This window comes from Lotus japonicus, chromosome 1 (genome assembly GCF_012489685.1).
Source record: "Lotus japonicus ecotype B-129 chromosome 1, LjGifu_v1.2".
NCBI classification, from domain to species: Eukaryota; Viridiplantae; Streptophyta; class Magnoliopsida; order Fabales; family Fabaceae; genus Lotus; species Lotus japonicus.
In genome coordinates, this window is record NC_080041.1 from 91,986,508 (window position 1) to 92,007,932 (window position 21,425).

General features: G+C 37.6%; 3 protein-coding genes across 3 annotated transcripts; 2 read left to right on the forward strand and 1 right to left on the reverse strand.

The window, feature by feature from the left end:
• The first annotated feature begins 2,394 nt into the window (after positions 1-2,394).
• LOC130727790 (probable LRR receptor-like serine/threonine-protein kinase At4g36180) lies at positions 2,395-6,454 on the forward strand. Its single transcript, XM_057579038.1, has one exon. The coding sequence runs from the start codon at positions 2,794-2,796 to the stop codon at positions 6,214-6,216; it is 3,423 nt and encodes a 1,140-aa protein (XP_057435021.1). The 5' UTR covers positions 2,395-2,793; the 3' UTR covers positions 6,217-6,454.
• Positions 6,455-9,355: 2,901 nt separating this feature from the next.
• LOC130727791 (probable 1-acylglycerol-3-phosphate O-acyltransferase) lies at positions 9,356-14,262 on the reverse strand. Its single transcript, XM_057579039.1, has 9 exons — positions 13,865-14,262; positions 13,532-13,768; positions 13,042-13,088; positions 12,785-12,903; positions 12,524-12,684; positions 11,360-11,469; positions 11,184-11,283; positions 10,311-10,434; positions 9,356-9,832 (listed from the first exon to the last, which is right to left on the reverse strand). The coding sequence occupies exons 1-9, from the start codon at positions 14,017-14,019 to the stop codon at positions 9,707-9,709; spliced, it is 1,179 nt and encodes a 392-aa protein (XP_057435022.1). The 5' UTR covers positions 14,020-14,262; the 3' UTR covers positions 9,356-9,706.
• A 2,352-nt stretch (positions 14,263-16,614) lies between these two features.
• LOC130727792 (ruvB-like protein 1) lies at positions 16,615-21,425 on the forward strand. The gene is made up of 13 exons (XM_057579041.1): positions 16,615-16,745; positions 16,825-16,917; positions 17,060-17,248; positions 17,751-17,882; positions 17,988-18,137; positions 18,302-18,457; positions 18,936-19,070; positions 19,350-19,415; positions 19,494-19,600; positions 20,089-20,188; positions 20,285-20,376; positions 20,449-20,518; positions 20,934-21,425. The coding sequence occupies exons 2-13, from the start codon at positions 16,828-16,830 to the stop codon at positions 21,021-21,023; spliced, it is 1,377 nt and encodes a 458-aa protein (XP_057435024.1). The 5' UTR covers positions 16,615-16,745; positions 16,825-16,827; the 3' UTR covers positions 21,024-21,425.

The window sequence follows — 21,425 nt, forward strand, 5'->3', positions numbered from 1 at the left end:
TCTTCTTTTTTCTGTGAATAAGATGTTTGATTATTAGTTCTGACTTGCTTCTTTCATTTTTAGTAACAGCCTACAGATTTTTTATTATTAGTCACTCAAGCAATATAAGTAGGGCAGTTTTCTGCGCCAATTAATCTGTGATTTCCATTATTGAGTTGTAAATAACCGGACTTCACATCTATAAATGAGATTATGTGCCTTTCTTGTTTCAAGTTTGTTTCAAGTGTCGAGGCAAACAGAAAAACACACACTCTAATAACACATCAACGAAGAAGTAAGATTTTATTAGGTTGCCTCAAAAGTGGATGGATGTTAAGTTGATGAGCGGTAATTCAATCATGCTCTACACATGAATATATTCTAGATTACACATGACACTGCCTCCCACTTTCATCCATTTCGTTTTTTTTTTTCCTTCATACCCACTCACATGACATCATATATTATGTCCAAAGACCCTCACTTCTCTTTATTTTCTTGGTTTCCTTCTCTTGTCTTATATATACCATGCTAATGAACATGGATTCTCTGGACGTCTCTGTATTAGGATTGATGTATCATATCATCTCATCTGTTTACCACATCGTTAAGATAAATCATCTTCTTTTTCACCTTTTTACATCAAATTTATGCTATTTCAAGGTTGCATAATCAATAAGGAAAACTTTTGAAGTTAGTTTTTGCCAATTATTAAATCTAAGCCATTTTTACCTTGGTCGTAATAGGTCTCATGCCAAAAGAAACCATTTATTATTTGGCTACTCATACGTGACTCTACTACTTGCTTTTTTTTTTCAATTTAAATAGGTCAATCAATGAGATAGCCAGAGTCTATATTGATTACAATTGTGGCGATGACAACCCATTAATGATAGAAGAAGTAACTCCGTATCATGGGTGGGTGAAATTAGACAATTGAAGTCCCAAAGTTTTAACCATGAATAAACAGCTAGTTGCAAGGACTATAGAGCTACCTTACTTACAGGCTACAGCAAATGAAGCAAGACACAATTTTCTCCATTTTAATGCATTGAAATGCATGTAAACGGAGAAAGAAACACAGGCCGAGGCATTCAAACTTCAATGGTGTTGAAGGTTGGTTATCTTAGAGCATCTCCAATGCTAGTTCTTATTTTTTAGTTCTTAGCACTATTCATGTGGGCCCGTATTGCCACATGCGTTTAAGCAACTCTCAAGCAGTTTTGCTCCAACAATGAGTTCTTAGTTCTTAGTTCTTACTACTATTCATTTGGTCCCACCAACCACATTATTTATACTTTTTATTTTCATAAAGTAATAAAACAAAACTCATAAAGTAATAAAGTAATTTGGATGAGAGAGAAATAATTAATATTTTAAGCTAAGAACTCAAAAAGCAAAACTTCTTATATAAGAACTGAGTTCTTATTTTTAAGAATTAAGGAGTCCATGTCAGCACCTCCAATGGTAAAGTTCTTAGTTCTTAGTTCTTAACTCTAAAATAAGAACTAAGAACCTTGCATTGAAGATGCTCTTATGCAAAACAGAGTCCGCCGAATGCTTCCAAGACATTCCATGTCCTAGTCTCCGAGATATATAATTTAAGTTTAATGCATCTTTCCTTTATTTTCCCTGAAATATCTCACAGCTGACAATCATGAAACTAATCTCTTCGAGACTTGAAGATCACATTAAGTGAGTTGATATTTCCTAACGAATCTTTCTCCATACACACCGCTAAGGAATCGAACCCTAAACTAAATGCTTAAAGAACTCAGTTATCTATCAACTATGTTGGACCTTACAGGTATGAATCTTCTCTTTTGAAATGACAATAAGGTTTTTTTTTGAATTTGACGATAAGGTTATTAGTTGCAGATTATTGTATTAATAAAAGTTCAACTAGTCAAACCAATGATAATTAAAATCTGAACGCTAACTAATTATAATCAAAATCAGCATGTACATTAACGCTAACATAAGAATAATAGCGTCGATCCTCTTAACAAGCGTGTAGTCGTCGGCTTATCGTTGGCTTATGTGACACTAATTGACCGTCAACCGTAATGATCAATGCCAAAGCATTAGCTTGGGACTGTTTAACATGAGTCTCAACACCGATGCTAAGCTGACGTCAAATAGATTATAGCGTTGGCTTTTGCCTCGACCCTCGTCCTTAGTGACCAAATATATTTTTATCTTTATAGATAAAAAATTAAGTTGATTAATTATATGTTAGGAAATATTAATATTTAAAAATCAAGTAAAAGTGCAAGGAAAAGGAATTATTCTAACTTTCTTAGAGCAAGTGAATCTTCTCTCATTAAGAACTTCCATCTACAAATTTTGACCATAAAACAGAATTAAATTTCCTACTACTTATGATCCAAAATTTGATTGAAACGACAGGACACGACGGATGAATTCAGCTACACAGAAAAAACACCACAGCCATTAAACAGTTTGTTAATAAAAGCCCAACAAGCTTCGTTCCACTCTTTATTAGTACTATAACTACTATCCCTCTTTTCATAAACAAAGAAGACGAAAAAAAGCTTCAGAACTTTTCGGGAACAGAAACAAAAAGAAAAAGACCAGTACCAATAGAAAGAGAGAGAAGAGAATCCGATTCACACAACACAACACAACACAACAGAGTGTAGCAGCAGACTCTGGTTGTGGGGAATAGCGTTTGTTTGCAGAACACAACGCTCCTCTCTCTTTCTCCCGTTAACCTCCCACTCACTCACTTTCATACATCATTTCTCATCTCCCATTTTCTTCTTCTTCTTCTTCTTCTTCTTCTTCTTTGTTATGGCAGCAACAACAACGGCTATATTTCTCACCATCATTGCCCTAGTTGCATACTTCACAACCACCATAACCTTCGCACAGAGCAACAACACTTCCCAGTCAGAGATTGAAGCTCTAACCACCTTCAAGCTCAGCCTCCACGACCCTCTTGGCTCCTTAGACGGATGGGACCCATCAACCAAACTCGCTCCCTGCGACTGGCGTGGCGTACTCTGTTTCAACAACCGAGTCCACGAGCTCCGCTTGCCTCGCCTCCAACTCACCGGCCAACTCTCCCTCTCCAACCTCCCGCACCTCCGTAAGCTCAGCCTCCACTCCAACAACTTCAACTCCACCATCCCCTCCTCCCTCTCCCGCTGCCTCTTCCTCCGTGCACTCTACCTCCACAACAACAAATTCTCCGGCACCGTTCCACCCTCTCTTCTCAACCTCACCAACCTCCAGATTCTCAACCTCGCCCACAATCTCCTCTCCGGCACCGTCCCCTCCCACCTCTCCGCCTCCCTCCGGTTCCTTGACCTCTCATCAAACTCATTCTCCGGCGACATTCCGGCGAACTTCTCCTCCAAATCCCAGCTCCAGCTCATCAATCTCTCTTACAACACCTTCACCGGTGAAATCCCTGTCACCATCGGAGCATTACAACGCCTGGAGTATCTCTGGCTTGACTCCAACCACCTACACGGAACGTTACCCTCTGCTCTCGCCAACTGCACCTCTCTGGTGCACCTGAGCGCAGTGGATAATTCCATCGGCGGGTTGGTCCCTTCCACCATTGGGACCATGCCGCAGCTTCAAGTGCTGTCACTTTCCATGAATCAGCTTTCAGGTTCGGTCCCCACGTCCCTGCTCTGTTCTGCAGGCAACAACAACAACTCAAGTCCCTCTCTGCGAATCGTTCAGCTCGGTTTTAACAAGCTCACAGGAATTTCAACACCGCCAGGTGGGAATTGTGTAACCCTTTTGGAGTTCTTGGACCTCAAACAGAACCACATTGCTAGTCCCCTGTTTTCCTTCACCAATGCAACGTCGTTGAGAGCTCTTGATCTTTCTGGAAACTCCTTTTCAGGGGCTTTACCTGCAGATATCGGAAGCCTCTTCAGGTTAGAAGAGTTGAGGCTTTCGGGTAATTCATTATCTGGTGAAGTTCCCAGTAGCATTGTGAATTGCAGGTTGTTGAAGGTTCTTGATCTTCAGGGGAACCGGTTTTCTGGTCCAGTTCCTTCATTTCTCGGAGAATTGAAGAACCTGAAAGAGTTATCTCTTGGTGGAAACTCTTTCACCGGTTCAATACCTTCAAGTTTTGGAACACTCTCGGAGCTTGAAACTCTGGATTTGAGTGAGAATAAGCTAACTGGGACTTTGCCAGTGGAGATCATGCAGTTACACAACATGAGTGATTTGAATCTCAGTAACAACAGATTCTCATCAGGCCAAGTGATTTCCTCTGATATTGGGAACTTGAAGGGTTTGCAGGGTCTTAATTTGAGTCAATGTGGATTTTCAGGGAAGGTTCCAGCTACTTTGGGCAATTTGATGAGACTAACAGTGTTGGATTTGAGCAAGCAAAACCTTTCAGGTGAGTTACCTGTTGAGCTTTATGGATTACCAAGCTTGCAAATTGTGGCACTTGAGGAAAACCATTTCAGTGGTTCAGTTCCTGAAGGTTTCAGCAGCTTAGTTAGTCTTCAGTATCTGAATCTCAGTTCAAATGCCTTTGTTGGAAGCATTCCAGCAACATATGGGTTTCTGAGTTCCTTAACTGTTCTCTCTTTGTCACACAATAGCATTTCTGGTTCAATCCCTCCAGAGATTGGTGGTTGTTCACAGCTTGAAGTTCTTCAGCTGAACTCAAATCACTTGGAAGCTAACATTCCTGTTGAAATCTCTCAGCTTTCCAAATTGAAAGAGCTTAACTTGGGACACAATAGGTTAAATGGTGAAATCCCAGATGAAATCTCAAAATGTTCAGCTTTGAGTACACTCATTTTGGATGCTAATCACTTCACAGGCCACATACCAGAATCCTTGTCAAAGTTATCAAACTTGACAGTGCTAAGCCTCTCTTCAAATTCACTCACAGGAGAAATTCCGGGTGGCTTTTCATTCAATTTTGGTTTGAAGCATTTGAATTTCTCCAACAATAATCTAGAAGGTGAAATTCCAGAAATGCTTGGTTCTAGAATCAACGACCCTTTACTGTTTGCAATGAACCAGAGGCTATGCGGAAAGCCTCTACATAAAGAATGTGCAAACGTGAGAAGGAGAAAGAGGAGAAGGATAATAATCTTCACCGCCGTGGCGGTGGCCGGTTTACTCCTCTTAGCACTATGTTGCTGTGGCTACATTTACAGCCTCATACGGTGGCGAAACAAGCTCCGGCGAGGCGTGACCGGCGAGAAGAAAAGAAGTCCTTCAGGGACAAGCTCAGGAGCTAGAGGAAGCAGCGAAAACGGAGGACCAAAGCTTGTAATGTTCAACAATAAAATCACATACGCAGAAACATTGGAAGCAACAAGAAACTTCGATGAGGAGAATGTGCTAAGCAGAGGAAAACATGGCCTGGTTTTCAAAGCAACCTTCAACGACGGCATTGTTCTCTCCATTCGCCGCCTCCCTGATAATTCCCTCATGGAAGAACCCACTTTCCGCAGAGAAGCAGAGTCACTAGGAAAAGTGAAGCACCGAAACTTAACAGTTCTTCGTGGTTACTATGCAGGACCACCCTCTGATATGCGTCTTCTGGTGTATGACTACATGCCGAATGGAAACCTCGGAACGCTTCTGCAGGAAGCTTCACAGCAAGATGGCCATGTCCTGAACTGGCCAATGCGGCATCTCATTGCGCTAGGAATCGCACGAGGGCTTTCGTTTCTGCACTCTGTTCCGATCGTTCATGGCGACGTGAAGCCTCAGAATGTTCTCTTCGACGCAGATTTCGAAGCCCATTTGTCTGAGTTCGGGTTAGACCGGGTGACTTCGCCGGCGGTGAACACGGCGGAGGAGTCGTCTTCGACGACTCCGGTTGGATCATTAGGCTACGCGGCGCCGGAAGCTGCGTTAACAGGGCAGGCGACGAAGGAGGGTGACGTGTACAGCTTCGGGATCGTGTTGTTGGAGATTCTGACGGGGAGGAAGGCGGTGATGTTTACGCATGATGAGGACATTGTGAAGTGGGTGAAGAAGCAGTTGCAGAGAGGGCAGATATCGGAGCTGTTGGAACCGGGGTTGCTTGAGCTGGATCCAGAGTCGTCGGAGTGGGAGGAGTTTTTGCTGGGGATTAAGGTGGCGCTGCTGTGTACGGCGCCGGATCCGCTTGATCGGCCGTCGATAAATGATGTTGTGTTCATGCTTGAAGGTTGTAGGGTCGGACCGGAGATTCCTTCCTCCGCTGATCCCACCACGCTGCCTTCCCCTGCTTGATTTTTTTGTTTTTTCTATTTTTGGTTTTTTATTTTTTGAAATGGAAATATTCATGGGAATTTATTTTGCTCTTTTCATGTTGATTTGGTTGTTGGCTTTATTTTGTACAAATGCTTTGTATTGTAGTCATTTCTATGGAATTAAATTAACAATCTCATTTGTAGCATGGGACAACAAAAAGATCACATCACATACACAATTACACATCATTGGAAAATGTTATCTTCACATATTAAGGTTAGTATTTTGCAAGACATTCCATCAAGTTCAAAATTTATTTGACTATGCTAAATCAAATTTAAAATGTTTGACAAATAAGTTTATTTTAATAGTTTAAAGTTTCTTTTTTTTTTAGTTAAAAAAAAAGTTTTGATATGATTTCAAGATGAAAACTTGAGAAGTTTGAGAATTGTTAAATTTAAGTAAAAATTAATAGTTTAAACATTTATGGATTTTAACTAATTATAAGGTCAGTGCTAAAAATTTAGGGTTGTTACATTTTTTTTAATATATCGAAAAGATAAATTGTATCATACAAAAATTAATTCCTAAATTTTCCATATCCAACCTATATGTTTTCCGACTCTTACGACTTAAAATATCGAACATTAGGGTTGTTACTTGTTAGAACTATGATTAAAAATGGTGCAAAAATATAAAAAGGTTGGCTAGCGTTGACCCAACGGCGCTGTTATCAGGTGGTCAAAAATACTGTTCCGGAATATCTTGCGCGAGGAGGGCCAAAGTTAATGTTCATTTTCCCGCGAAGAGCAGAAAGCGATGTCTGCCTACACGTGTGGAGTTCGGAAAGTAGCCGTTAATGTGACATAGAGCTTCGGAAGAAACAGACAAGCACATCGAAAATGGGGAATAGTGGGTCTGAATGTGTCTGTCTGCTTTCTTTTTCTTTTTCCTTTCATTATTTTATTAACCAAATCTATTGTCTCAATTACTAGTTTTTGTGGAAGTTTCTTATGTTTGGGAATAATAACCTTAAAAGATTACTACACGTCAGTCTTATCAGTTGATCTTTCTTTTTTCATTTAACATTAATTTTTTGGAGTAGAATGATGGACATGAAAAAGATATGATAATGCGGGATGAAGCCCTCCCAATTATTAAAAAAAGAAAGATATGATGATGCATATTTTTTAAAGTTAGATGGATGAAAGGATTTCAATAAATAAGGCAACAATGTAATCTCATTGCAAAGGGATAAAGTGAGCAACAACAATATTATTATGAAATAACATAGCCGAAGATATAAGCATGAGCTGAAGCACAATTAATAACATAAAAATATTACATTGCAAATTCCAAAATTAGAGAAAAATCATGGCCGTTGTCAAAACTGAAAATTATAGATTAAAGACTATATAAAAATTATTATAACATATAGATTTTACTTTCAACAATCTCCTAATCCTAAATCTCTAATACACTCACACTCTCCAAAGTAAATATTTAAACTACACCATTTCACAATACTTTAAAACAAGAATATAAGAGAAAAAAAAACACAATTATAAGATTAAACTGTTTCACGGTATTGGTACTTACTGTGTTGAAACAATGAGTTTGAGATCTTCATATATAACGTTGGACACTCCTCCACACTTCACCTGATGTGAGACTTCTTCAAGTGTTTTTTTACCTCCTTCTTCTTTTATTAATAATGTGAGACTTACATTGCAATCAACCCAAATATATTAATTGAGTTTTCAATGTATTTGTATTTTATTTATATTGAAATGAGTCACAAGTAAGAATTGCACATGCAACCATTTAGGATTTTTTTTATGAGTTTTGGTGCCAGGCAGTAAAACTCACCTATAGGTGAAAATCTTTGCACCCAGAACCGCACATGCTAACCTTTAGCTTACCTACTAATATAAATATGATATGTTGGGGCTTTTAGTTTAGGGATGGGCCTAGGCCTTCTCTCTCTCTGCAGTTAAGAGGATTTAATTAAGGACTTCATTTCAAAAACCCAATTCGTACAATTGTTTTTGGAAAAAAACCCAATAGTGGTAGAACTCAGATGTAGATTAACTAGATAAACTATTTCCTAAAAATGGAATAATAAGGACATGAAACTTTTGATAGGGGCGTGGGTACGGGAGTTTTAAGCAGAGCGCGGGTCCTAGTGCGTTGGCGCGCTCTCACCAACTTTCTGAAACAACTATAAAGCACCCAAAATCCATGCATACTCAAGGGGCCCAATACATGATATTATAAAGGCATCCAATTCCCAATTGCTGACAAAGTTGAATTGAAAAAGAGACAGAAAAATAGATGTTGTGTTCATTGTGTGATAAATTTAATAGGGTACAACCATGAGTAGGAAACCAGTTCACAACGCAGACCGAGTGTGAAGAGATAGTTTGCGAGTTTGATCTCTGCACAATACATCTTGAAAAAAGGATGAAGAGTGACTTAATCTCATATACGGAATAGTCAGCATTCAAATGGTGAACGAAGATAATGATTTATACCAAGAAATTTAATAGGGTGCATTTGCATTGCATGGCCAAAATAGATAAAAGCCTGCGTCAATGTAATCATGTGAATTTCATTTTAGAGCATAGTGGTTCTAAGAAAGTTCCAACATGTAATTTAATAAGAGTGGCCCCACAAAAACCAAAAACCCGGAATTCAATAGCTCACGACAGTCGCTAGGTGTATTTATGCAGCAATGATGCGTCCATGTCGATTTTAACTTCAATGAGAAGATGCAGGTCAGGTGAAAGATTGCAGAAAAGCAAGTAGTAGCTGTCATTGTTTTTGATGTGTTTTTATTGAACTCACTTCAACCCTGTGATGTGGGTAGGAATATCAAATATGTATTCCCATTTACCCGTAGGTAAAAAAAAAAAAAAAACTCATTGATCGGCCGATACCGCTTCCGTGTGCAAAAAATTTCACAAGATTTAAAGTTAAAAGCACTTTTAACAGAGCAAAGATTTGTGACTCCAAGTTGAATGAAATGAAAGTGCTATTCTGTGAATGTAAAGACATACAAACACACACGAAATTGTTGCAGCAGTAGTCCTTTTTTAACCCTATTTCATTCTTCATTCATGCACCACAAGCTTTGAATTCAGTAGGTAAAAATGTCAAAATGGTAAGAAATTGTAACTTTTTAACCCGGGCAAACTCTGAGTCACAGCAGAAGATTGTGATTGTGGGGGACCTCACAAAAATCAGAAGATGTTTCTCTCGTGAAAATATTCGATCTTATACTACTACAGTTAATTGACCCTATAACCTATTTACATTTTACAGCATTAATTTGTCGCATACACCACAAGCTTTGAATTCATAACATGTTTCATTAATGAAATAATTTCTCCTACAAATCATTTTCTTTTAAAATTACTATTACACCCCCCCCTCCCCCCCTCATTCCACTATAAAATTTAACCAGTAAAAAAATATAAAATAATACAGGAAGGATCAATTGGTACAAATTACACAACTATACCCTTTGCTATGCAGAGGTTAGCCCTTCAGGAAGAGATTCACTGTCTGGATCTGGTGTAAAAAACCTTCTACATGCATAAAACACAGATGAATGGAAGCCAGATGGGTTATCAATGAACACAAAGTGCCCAGCCTGCAACAAGTGATTTTGTTAGTTCTGATGATATCAAAGAGAACTAAACATATTTTTGGTCTGTAACACTGACATTTTTATTAAAAAAAAATAAAATAGTCCCTCTTTCAAATCTATTGATTTTAGTTCCTATATTTTATAAAAAAGGTCTCTTTAGTCCTTAATGGGGTCTAAAACTACATGCTTTCAAGGAAGGCAAAACATTATACACAAAGTCAGGAATATTGATACAAGAAATGCTACTAACACTTATTTCAACATTCTTTTTTCAACACTCTTTTATTGGTTGAATCTTATATGAGATCCACTAAATTATATGGGTCGCATCCTCAATTTGGTGAGTCCCACTAACAAATGAGAGTGTTTGAAAAAGAGTGTCAAAGTGTGATGTTATTAGCACTCGTTATACTGATACATCAAAAACATATTTTAGCATGTTAAAATAGCTTCATGTTTGGGGAAATGGTAAAAATGATACCTGAGGTACCCTGATGATTTCACATGGAACCGTCATATTCTTGCGAGTTTCTTGGGCACCCTCATAATTCATCCAGTCTTGGAAACCATATATGAAAGTGGTGGGCACCTTCCACTCTGAGGCACTGCAACACCAGAGTGATGGAGGACAAAACATTATATACAAAGGCAGGAATATAGGTACATCAAGTAAATGAGGAGTTCGTATTTGAAATTATCGCTAAAGCCTATAGCTGAATGGCATTAATTGTAGAATTAAGAATATTTACCTAAAACTTGTAAACCAGGGAAAGTTTCAGTGTCTTTCTGGAAAAAAACTATAGGTATTCATGTTTTTATTTTCGGCTGAATGAATGCTAGTTAGGCACTTCCAGTTATGCCTTTTTTCCAACGCAACAGGAATCAATACTGATCAGTGTTATCAAATATCCCACCATAATCCGCCATCTGCCATCATTATTTTTCAAATATAGCAGGTTTTTGGCTCTTTGCTTAGCTAGAAATCGAAGGCAGCCCTAGCGGTGAGACACTTGGGCTGCTTGCATGAGGTTATAGATTCAAACCTCTACGACACTATTGTACCCAGAAAAAAAATCATCAAAGCAGGATCCCTAAGACAATTTTCCAGAAGGAATCACCAAATATCCTTGGACCAGACGGACTTCAAGAAGTATGGCAACCAAACTGCTGATATTTTTTAAACATGCCTTCAAGAAGCAGTATTGACTTTGTATCTTATATTAAAAATGTTTATTAAGTGATTGTTGAACTATAGAGGATGTTAATATGAAATCTGAATACTTTACTTAACAATACAACTAATCTGTTGAAGACAAATTGGAATTTAACAAAGGGAATAGAATGATCACCAAACCTGAGAAGAAGGGGCATCCTAGCAAATGCTCCAAATGAAAAAATATATTTTAAGCACAGCTCCCCACTAGCTTTGGCCGCTAATGTATGGTAAACATAATCTTTCATAAACAGAAAAAAAATATTAGAAAGCTCTCTTACATTCAAACCACATATCAATGTGTTATATGACCATACCTGTCAGCAATTTTGATTCCTCTTCAGTCAGTACCTCCCCGGTTGAATGTGTACCAAACCTAGCACTCGTATACTTGCGAACCATGGTAGGACCCAAAGGACCAATACCTCTGCCACAATAACATATATAAAAAAATATTAAACAAAGACAATTAATACAATCAAATGCTATGAACAAAGTAATATTAATAACTATTTTATGTTTGGTACATGGAATGGTGATTCCTTTCCATCCTTTATTATATGGAATCAGCATTCTCTGGTCTGTTAACAAAGAAAAGCATGTAATATCTGTCCCATGGCTCATTCCATAGAACCAGGAATAACAATTCTTTCCCAAAGAGATGGGATTTGTGATTCTGTACCTCATGAAATGAGATTTAATTTCATTTTCCCTTAAAATACAGTCATTTTGTTTCTATGATATTATTACCCTTATTTAAATTTATCTTTTATATAGTTCATTAAAAATAAGATTAAGTTTTTGTCATCCACATTGTATTTGAATAATGAATACTACCAATAGTGAATGGTTTGCAACCAAAGCAACAAGCTCCATATGCCAGTAACTATAAGATAATAGTTCTTCCAATATGTTTACATCCATGACTATTGAGTTCAGTGATAGCATAGAACCCATTAAACAATGATGAAGAGAGCATATGAATTAAAGTCAATATGCTCCTCTGCTTCAGTGAAGACAAATTTACAAGATATTAAAGGAACTAAGTCCTGCAGCACAAATTGCAATATGAACCTGACTGTGCAAGGAAATGCATTATATTGCAATAAAATATGACCTTTCATCGTAACAACTTATTTTAAATTTTAAGATTTGGGTGGGTAATTCATCTTGGTGCCACCAAACAAATATTCAAGTTCAATTATCAGATGCAGAAATCAAACAATCTTTCAGAAGCCAACCAGTAGGAGATAGTAAACGACTCTATATATCTTAAGCAACCATGTGGATGTGGTACACAAAGGTAGGAGCAAGAACTGAAACAATAATATAAAATTTCATATTTTCTGATGAACCTTCACCAAAGCCTCACTTTTAATATATAAATAAATAAATACAAGCATCCCAAAGCAACTAAAACTGTCTGTTATGTGAACGTACACATAACATAAGATGATAAAAATGGGACAGAGTAATCTCACCTGACAATTTTTAATGGTGTAAAATTAGATTCCCATAGATGGTTCATTACTGCTCCCTTCCATGTTTTTCGAAACTTTGTAATAAACTCGGTGGCTTTATCTGATTCTGTAGTAAATCCAGCAGGCCCTACCAAAATTAAGTGTTGTACATGCTCTGGGTGCTACATTAAAATGATTGAAATAGACATAAGAACCATTGATAAAGGAAGACAAGAGGTTGGGAGTATTTAGCATTTTAATGCAATAAGAGCTTCATTTCACCTTGAGCGCATATTTGGCAGCAACATAACCACCAAAAGAATGTCCAAGTAGTATGAAATTGGTCAGGTTTTTTGCTTTTCTCCATTCCTCAAAAGAATCAATGAACCATGCCTCAGTTTCTGCAGGATCCACAACAAATTATAAGTAATTGCTACCGTAACATTGAAGTTGACCAACGAAGCAAAACTACACAATTCCAAATCATCAGTAGCATTGCATTTTATACAGTGAAAATGCAAACATAACTCTTAACTAACCTTCAGTGCTTTTGCATGTAAAATCAGGCCTGCTTGATCCACCCCACCTGCAGAACAAGTTTCAAGGCAGAAAGTAAAGAAAAAGTATACGCTGCAAGGCAAAATATAGATGCCTGAATTTGACAATGCCTCTCACCCCTCAAATGGAGAAGACCATTAAAAGGACTCAAATAACATACCTAGTAAACTGCCTAACTAATGGCATGTTTGGAATTGGTTCCACAGTGAAATATGCTAAAATCATTTCTAATTAGAAGCTACGAGCCTTAGTCTTAGTTTCTGAGTAAGAACGTCTTGAATTAAACCAAACACCCACTAAGCTTAATAAGCATTCACTTGTTTCATTTCATTTCCCTTGGGACACAAGGTCAATCTATTAGTAATAACCAAGCAACTTTTGTTTTCTTATATCCTCCAGTCCACTTATCTTTTCCCACAACTAAATGGATCATGAGACCAGGCAAATTAGCATCAAGAGACAATAACTCACCCGAGTTGATCAACAGCAATGACTCTGAAACGAGCAGCAAGCGCATCGAAATTACGAAAAAAGAATCCCTGAGAAGCAGCATATCCATGAACCATTACAAGCGTGGGAGCATCAGGTTTACTATCAAATGTAAATGTGTTAATAAACCGCGGCTCATTGCTCGATGAACCGAACCATCTAACTTTAGACCCCGGAGGACCAGAACCTATATTAACACGCTCTTGAACATACCCAGTCCTGCACAAGATGACAAAAATGGTCAAATTAATCTCAATTCCAATCCAAATGAAGTAAATTTAGGGTTTATGAGAATAAATAATTAGAGTTAGTTACTTGATAATGGAAAGAAGGCGCTTCTCGGCAGCGATGACATGATCAGTGGAAGTTGGAATCCAACGGAGAGAAGAAGGCCATGACCAGAAGCTTTTGGTTTTGGAAGATGATAATCCGGCGTTGTCGTTTTTGCTGATCTCTTCCGCCGCCGCCATTAGGAATCAATCACCGGCGATACAACACAATACAATACACGAATTTGTCTCCTTGAATATAGAACAAGGGAAGATTGCGTGTCACGCAATTCCAAAACCAGAGAAATGGGAATTTCAAATAGAAGTTAGAAGTCGGTGGAAATGGAATGAATGAATTTGATTATAATATATGGAAACTTGAATGTGAATTTGAAGACAATAAGAAATTTCAATTGGACAGTCAAAGGCGTGTTCTACAACTAGAACCACAAACTGGAATTGTTTAAACAGTGAGTGCAGGGACGAATAAATTCTTATGGCTTACGCGCGCAGTGACGCATCCTTTCCTTTCCATGGTATCCTCATTTCTTTACATTTTCACATTTTTTAAATATTAAGGTTAATAGTTGTCTTCATTTTCAATTTTAGTCCTTATAATTTTCACTTTTCATCCCTCTAATATGATATTCATGTAAACATGACACATGGTTTTTTTATTTATTTAAATTGTTGCTTATGTTGAAGCACATGGGGAGATGGAGGAAAATCCATATATTTTAAAATGAGTTTGTTCACAAAGATAATAGGGTTTCATAGTGGTAATTTTTGAAAATTCTTCAATGGTGTTTCAAATCTTCAACTTTGAATTTTTAACCTCTTTGAAAACCCTTCATCGATCCAGCTCCTAATATCATTATCAAACTTCAAAAAACTGCGAGAGCAAGGGGACCTTCTCTCTCTATTGAAGTGCGCTTCGACTCCTTCCAAGGTAGGGAAATGTGTGGGAGAGGGGGAGATGGTAGCATGTTAAAATATACCGGTAATATTTTCATTTATAAGAATGACACATGTGTCAAAACATAGATTTACCCTTAAAAGAAGTACATACCATTGGAGAGAATCTACTGATTAAAGATTGAGAAGCTTGTGGACATTGAGCGTGCATTTGTTCATCTAGACTTTGGGTGTGATCACAAACCAGAGCACTCAGTTCTCAGCAAATTGCCCAACAATCAGCCCTAAGTACATTTTGCAAATCCATGCAATTGTAACCGATGAGTCTTTAGTAATGACTTCTTCATGAAGCCTAAAAAAAACACCTCTATCTTTGATCAAATGTGAATGAATAAAAACATCAATTTTTATTATTTTTTAAAACAAGCAATTTTATTTTTGTGCAAAGATATAAAGCAATTACCTTGGTGTCTCTTATGTGAGGCCCTAGTCTTTCTAATTTTCTTGTTATATTGATGTTCCTTAGAAAAAAAATGGGTTAATCGTCTACTTGGCCCCTGTCTTTGTCTCGCCGTCTGAAATTAGTCCCTCCCCGGAAAATTTGCAAATCTGGGTCCTCCCGTTTGCAATAAGTCTGGAGCAAGTCCTCCGGCGAGTGATGAATTGGCATAGTGACTGGATAAATGTGGCTGATGTGGATTTAAAAAAATTAAAAATAAATAACAAATCAGATTTATTAATCAAATTAATAAAAAAAATTAATCAAATGAACTAATATTAAATCTATTAACAAATCTAACCTAATCTAACTAAAAAAATCAATTTCCCACCAAATAATAAATAAATAACAAAACCTAAATCAATTGCTTCTTCTTCCTCTCAACCCCAGAACCTTCTTCATCTCCAAAGGACCCAGAAATTCACAAAATCAATTCTCCCTCCCCCCAAAATAAGCCTATAATTGCTAATATACTTGATATTTGATTGTGCTATTTCAATTAAAGAACATGATAATTTTCTAAACAAAGAACCACGTTTACGAGAAAGAAAGAAAAAAACAGATCTTAGCCAAAACAGGGTCACCGACAGTAAAGAAGCAAAGGGAGAGCAGACACAGAGGAGGGGGGAACGAGATCTGGGCAGCCTGGTCGTTCGCAACGGCGGAGAGCGTGCATAGGTGGTGAGGTCGAAACAGAGGGAGGGAAGCGAACGAGGATAGATGGCAGAGAAGTTTTGGTTTGTTCTTCCAAACCTCACCGTTGACAGGGGAGGACGCTGTCGTCGATGGTGGTTTCGCGGCGTTGGAGGAGATGGAGGGAGGTGGTGGTGTGGTGGTCGAGGGTGAGAATCTTGTTCTTGAGAGCGGGAGGAGAAGTGGTCGGAGAGCTCCTTCCAGAGGAGGTTTGGCGCTAGTGGACCCATGGTGGCGGAACAGGGAAGTGGAGAGGAGGAGAAGAAACCCTAGTTTGTTGATTTTGGGAATGGAGGGAGAAAGGGAGAAGAAGAACGACAGAGGAAGAAGAAGAAAGATTGGGAATTGGGTTAATTACTTAATTTGGTGGGAATTAGGATTAGGGTGGGGGATTAAATTTGGTTAATTAAATTAGTTAGAAATAGAAATAGGTTTAATTTTGTTAATTATATGATGTGTAATATATTTTTATTTTTATTTTTTAAAAAAATTCATGTGAGCTTCATTTATCCAGTCAGCATGCCTATTCATCACTCGCCGGAGCTTCGGACCTGCTCCAGACTTATTGCAAACGAAAGGACCCAAATTTGCAAATTTTTCGGGGAAGGACTAATTTCAGACGGCGAGACAAAGACAGGGTCAAGTAGACGATTAACCCAAAAAAAATATATAAAGCAATTCAACCAAAGAAGAGAACACAAAGGAAACCCCTGAGCCCTATTTCGAAGGCTTCAGTTCGAAAAGCACACACTGAGCTCTTGCCAACTCCGGCAAACCGCCACGAGGAACCGACCGATCGCCACCGTCTTTGTCACCGCCGGTGAGTGTCAGTTAAATTCGGTTACAGTTATTCAGTTTTGTTCTGTGTACTCATTATCTAAAGTGATTACATTGCACAGAGAATGGAGAAGATGAAAATAGAAGAGGTTCAGTCCATGTCGAAGAAACAGCGTGTTGCTACCCACACTCACATCAAAGGCCTTGGTCTTGAGGTTCCTTCTCCTTCTCTTCTAGCATTCCAATGGTTTTTTTTTTCCTTGCTTCTGTTGTGTGGAAATTATTGCAAATTTTGAACCTTAGGTTTTGCTACTGTTGTGTAAAAACAAATTGCAAATTTTGAACCTTTTTTTGCAGGCTAGTGGAAGAGCATTGCCATTTGCTGCTGGGTTTGTGGGGCAAGCAGAGGCTAGAGAAGCATGTGGCCTTGTGGTTGACATGATACGCCAGAAGAAGATGGCTGGCCGTGCCCTCCTCCTTGCCGGACCGCCCGGGACTGGCAAGACTGCTTTAGCACTTGGGATATGTCAGGAGCTCGGAACCAAGGTATCATATGAACCATTGTTTTGGTGCCCTGAAAGATGTAAATTACCCTTTTCATCCTCGAAAGATGAAAAAGCGAAAGAAGATAATTCAGAGAATTGTTGATAAATTGAGAGAAACGTAATTCTATTACACAGTAGTTAGTTCATACAATGATGTTATATAGAAGTTTAAGCTATGCATACTAACAGAACTCTAACAGAGTTGTAACAAGCAAACCGAAGCTCTATCGGTGAGATAACAAGCTAAACTGAAACCTAACCAAGCTTACACGTATCCACCACAAAAAGGTTATCAATTTAGTCCTCTTCAGGAACTTAAATGATGTTGTGGAATGACCGAATTGATCGCATTTTTCAGGGATAAAAAAAGTAATTTCTATCTTTCAGTGACTAAAGTGACCCACTCGATATCCTTTGGGTGTGAAATGATGGTTTACTCTTTTGTCTTCGTGACCCTTCCTTCCTTGCTTCTTGCTAATAAAATTTATAATGCCACTTTGCAGGTTCCATTTTGCCCAATGGTTGGCTCAGAAGTATACTCATCAGAAGTAAAGAAGACAGAAGTTCTTATGGAAAATTTCCGACGGGCTATTGGTCTGCGTATTAAGGAAAACAAGGAAGTATATGAAGGAGAGGTGAGTTCATTGTAACTGAGATGGGATTGTTGATTTGATCACTTTGCCTTCTGCATGTTATTTTTTATATCAAGTCATCTGATGTTTTGACTGGTCTTGTGGAAGGTAACCGAGCTCTCTCCAGAAGAAACTGAGAGTGTAACAGGCGGTTATGGTAAAAGTATTAGTCATGTGATAATTGGGTTGAAGACAGTGAAAGGAACCAAGCAACTCAAGTTGGACCCCACCATATATGATGCTTTGATTAAGGAAAAGGTGAGGGCTTTCCTCTTGCTGTCATCTTTCTCTCTGTGTGTGTGATCCTAGGTGTAAGAAGTTATAACCTTTTTTTCTTTCTTTTCTAGGATGTTTTTTTAAAGCTATGTAATATTTGTGTCAATCATCTGGTGTTTTGATTGTGATTTATGTACAATACGCAGGTAGCTGTTGGGGATGTTATATATATTGAGGCAAATAGTGGGGCTGTGAAAAGGGTAGGCCGAAGTGATGCTTTTGCTACAGAGTTTGACCTTGAAGCAGAGGAATATGTTCCACTTCCTAAAGGAGAGGTTCACAAAAAGAAGGAGATTGTTCAGGTATTTGATTTGAAGACCAACTTTATATGCATGTAATGCCTCTAAATATTTTTCTAATTTCGTGTAGTTATTATATTATTTGGAATCCCTTGTGATCAACCGTACTAGGAATTCATACTGGCGTTAAGTTTAATTTCTAAATTTAATTGTTATTTCCAAATTCCAATAACTTCACTTCTATAGTTCCATTTCAAGTTGATCTGTAACTGGCTTCATGTGGATGATAACACGTTAAGATATAGTCTGTTTAGTTAATCTTTTGAAAAATGTTTCCAGAATGTTATTCTTCCATATTTTACTTTAGATGATGTAAATATAAATCTTTTGGACTTGTTTTCAGAATAGTCAAACTTTTTACATACATATAGGTGTTAAAATAGTTGGAGGTTCAGACTCTGCAAGAATCTGTTTTAGATATTGGGTATTATTTAATATTACTGATTTCTTACTTTTCTTTCGACTGATTTTCTTTTCAAAGGATGTAACCCTACATGATCTGGATGCTGCCAATGCACGACCTCAAGGAGGGCAAGATATTCTATCTCTTATGGGTCAGATGATGAAACCCAGGAAAACAGAAATCACTGACAAGTTGAGACAAGAAGTTAATAAGGTACTGTCATAACTTGTGATGCATATTTGTAATATTTTGTTTAATTAGTTATGGGGGAATTAGGGGTCTGAAAAGGGAGTTTTTTTTACTTATTCTGATTTATTTATTTTACAATTGTTCTTGGGTTTATTACTTATTTTATGATGTTTTCTGCATTAAATTGTCATTGGTGATTAATGTAGTCATACTTATAATCCAGAAAAGAAAAAAGGAGAGAAAATATAAAAAAGAGGGTATCTTGAAATGTTTAATTGTTTACTATGTTTATGTTGGTGACAGGTTGTCAACCGATATATTGATGAAGGTGTAGCAGAGCTTGTTCCCGGAGTTCTGTTTATTGATGAGGTGATTTTTTCATTAACTCTCTCCCTATCTAATGCTGCAATGGTGTTCAATTAATCGAGTTTTAATGCTTCCTTGCAGGTGCATATGCTAGATATGGAGTGTTTTTCCTATCTTAATCGTGCTTTAGAGAGCTCCCTATCTCCAATAGTTATCTTTGCGACAAATAGAGGAATTTGCAATGTGAGGTATGATTAGAACTAATGTTAGTTATAAAGAAGTTTGCTCTGGTGGTAAATTTGGAGAAACCAAATGAATGAAATGTGAGAATTAGATTCCACTCATTCTTGGTTGTCACTACAACACACAACGCTGTGGTTCCTGACCTTGATATTGAGTTTAACTCATTGTCATGTGACTTTGATGCATGTGGTTTGAAAACAAAATTAATGGTAAACCTTAGGTAGCGAACCCTTGATGTGTAGGGTTTTAGTTTCATACTAAATTGAGGTTTTAAGCCATCCAGTCTTCTTTGGCACACTTTTCATGTCCTGTAAGATAACTGATAATGCTGGACTTATATAGCATCTCAATAGGCCATGCTCTGTTTCCATGATTTGTTGAGACATAGAAGTTCTTTTATGGTTATATTCTTTTGGCTCCATTTTCATTAATTTTACCATGCTTCAATTTCAGTTCTTAGTTCTAACTACTAACTTGCCTTTGTTTGATACAGAGGGACTGATATGGCCAGTCCTCATGGCATACCTGTTGACCTGCTGGACCGGCTGGCGATCGTTCGAACACTAATCTATGGTCCTGCTGAGATGATACAGGTAATGGGTTATTGTTTTTTCAGGTAGCATTTCAATATGTAAAAGTCTCGTGTGTTTTGGATGTAATAACATACACACTTCTTACCTGTGATACAGATTCTAGCTATCCGTGCTCAAGTAGAGGAACTGGTTGTGGATGAGGAAAGTTTAGCTTTCCTAGGGGAGATTGGACAAAGGACATCTTTAAGGTCTGCATTCTAATTGGCTTTTTCTCCGATGTTTATCTTTCCTATGTTACTTATTTTAGTTGCTTATATCAGGCACGCGGTTCAGCTTTTATCACCTGCCAGCATTGTTGCAAAAATGAATGGCCGAGACAACATTTGTAAGGTAATTTGAAAGGACAAAACTTGCCTACATTACTGATAACATATGGAGTCTCATTTTCAAGTCAGATCTAAAAAAACTCACCCACTCACTTTCTTAATATTTTATTAATTTTATTAATGTGATAACTTTCCTCAATTTCCCCGTTCCTTTCACGACTGCATGTTCCAGAATTCAGAAACAAATCCATGTTAATGAAATGAAAATAATAGTCCACATGTTATATTGTAATTGGACAACAGTACAAACAGTATGTGTAGAACTGTAGTTTCAAAAAAAAAAAGTAGGTGTAGAACTGTGTGTACGTAAGTTTTTTGATCATTGGATGTCAAGCAAGCACTTGAAATAATTTGTTTACAACGTCCTTTTCTAGTTTATCTTCAACTAAATAGAGCTATTATTGTTTTGAAATATATAGGCGGATCTTGATGAAGTTTGTTCACTATATTTGGATGCCAAATCATCAGCCAAACTACTTCAAGAGCAGCAGGAAAAATACATCACATGATGTTATTTTCGAACTGTTGCGAGCGTTGTTGTTTTGGTTTAAAGTATAACTGGTTCATGTCAGTTTCTTGAGTAGTTTGTTGGTTTGGAGAATCTCACCCACCAGCAGGTTCTCGGTTTGAAACCAGCAGTACATCGGAAAAAAAAAGTAAAACTGGTTTGCTTGTTGCTTCTCTACTTGTGTCTCCTGCATGCATGGCTTGGATAATTGGTTCGAAGGATACATCTGGATATAGCAGGAACCTGAGATATAGAACCTTGCTCGTTGGATAATATATGTCATGGTTTAAGTTTGCTGTAATTTGTTACTGAAATCATGATTTTGGGATTATTTTGTTATCATATTCTTGTTAACAGAAAGCCAAAAAGCAAATGGAAATTTAATGGGGCACTGTGTTTCATA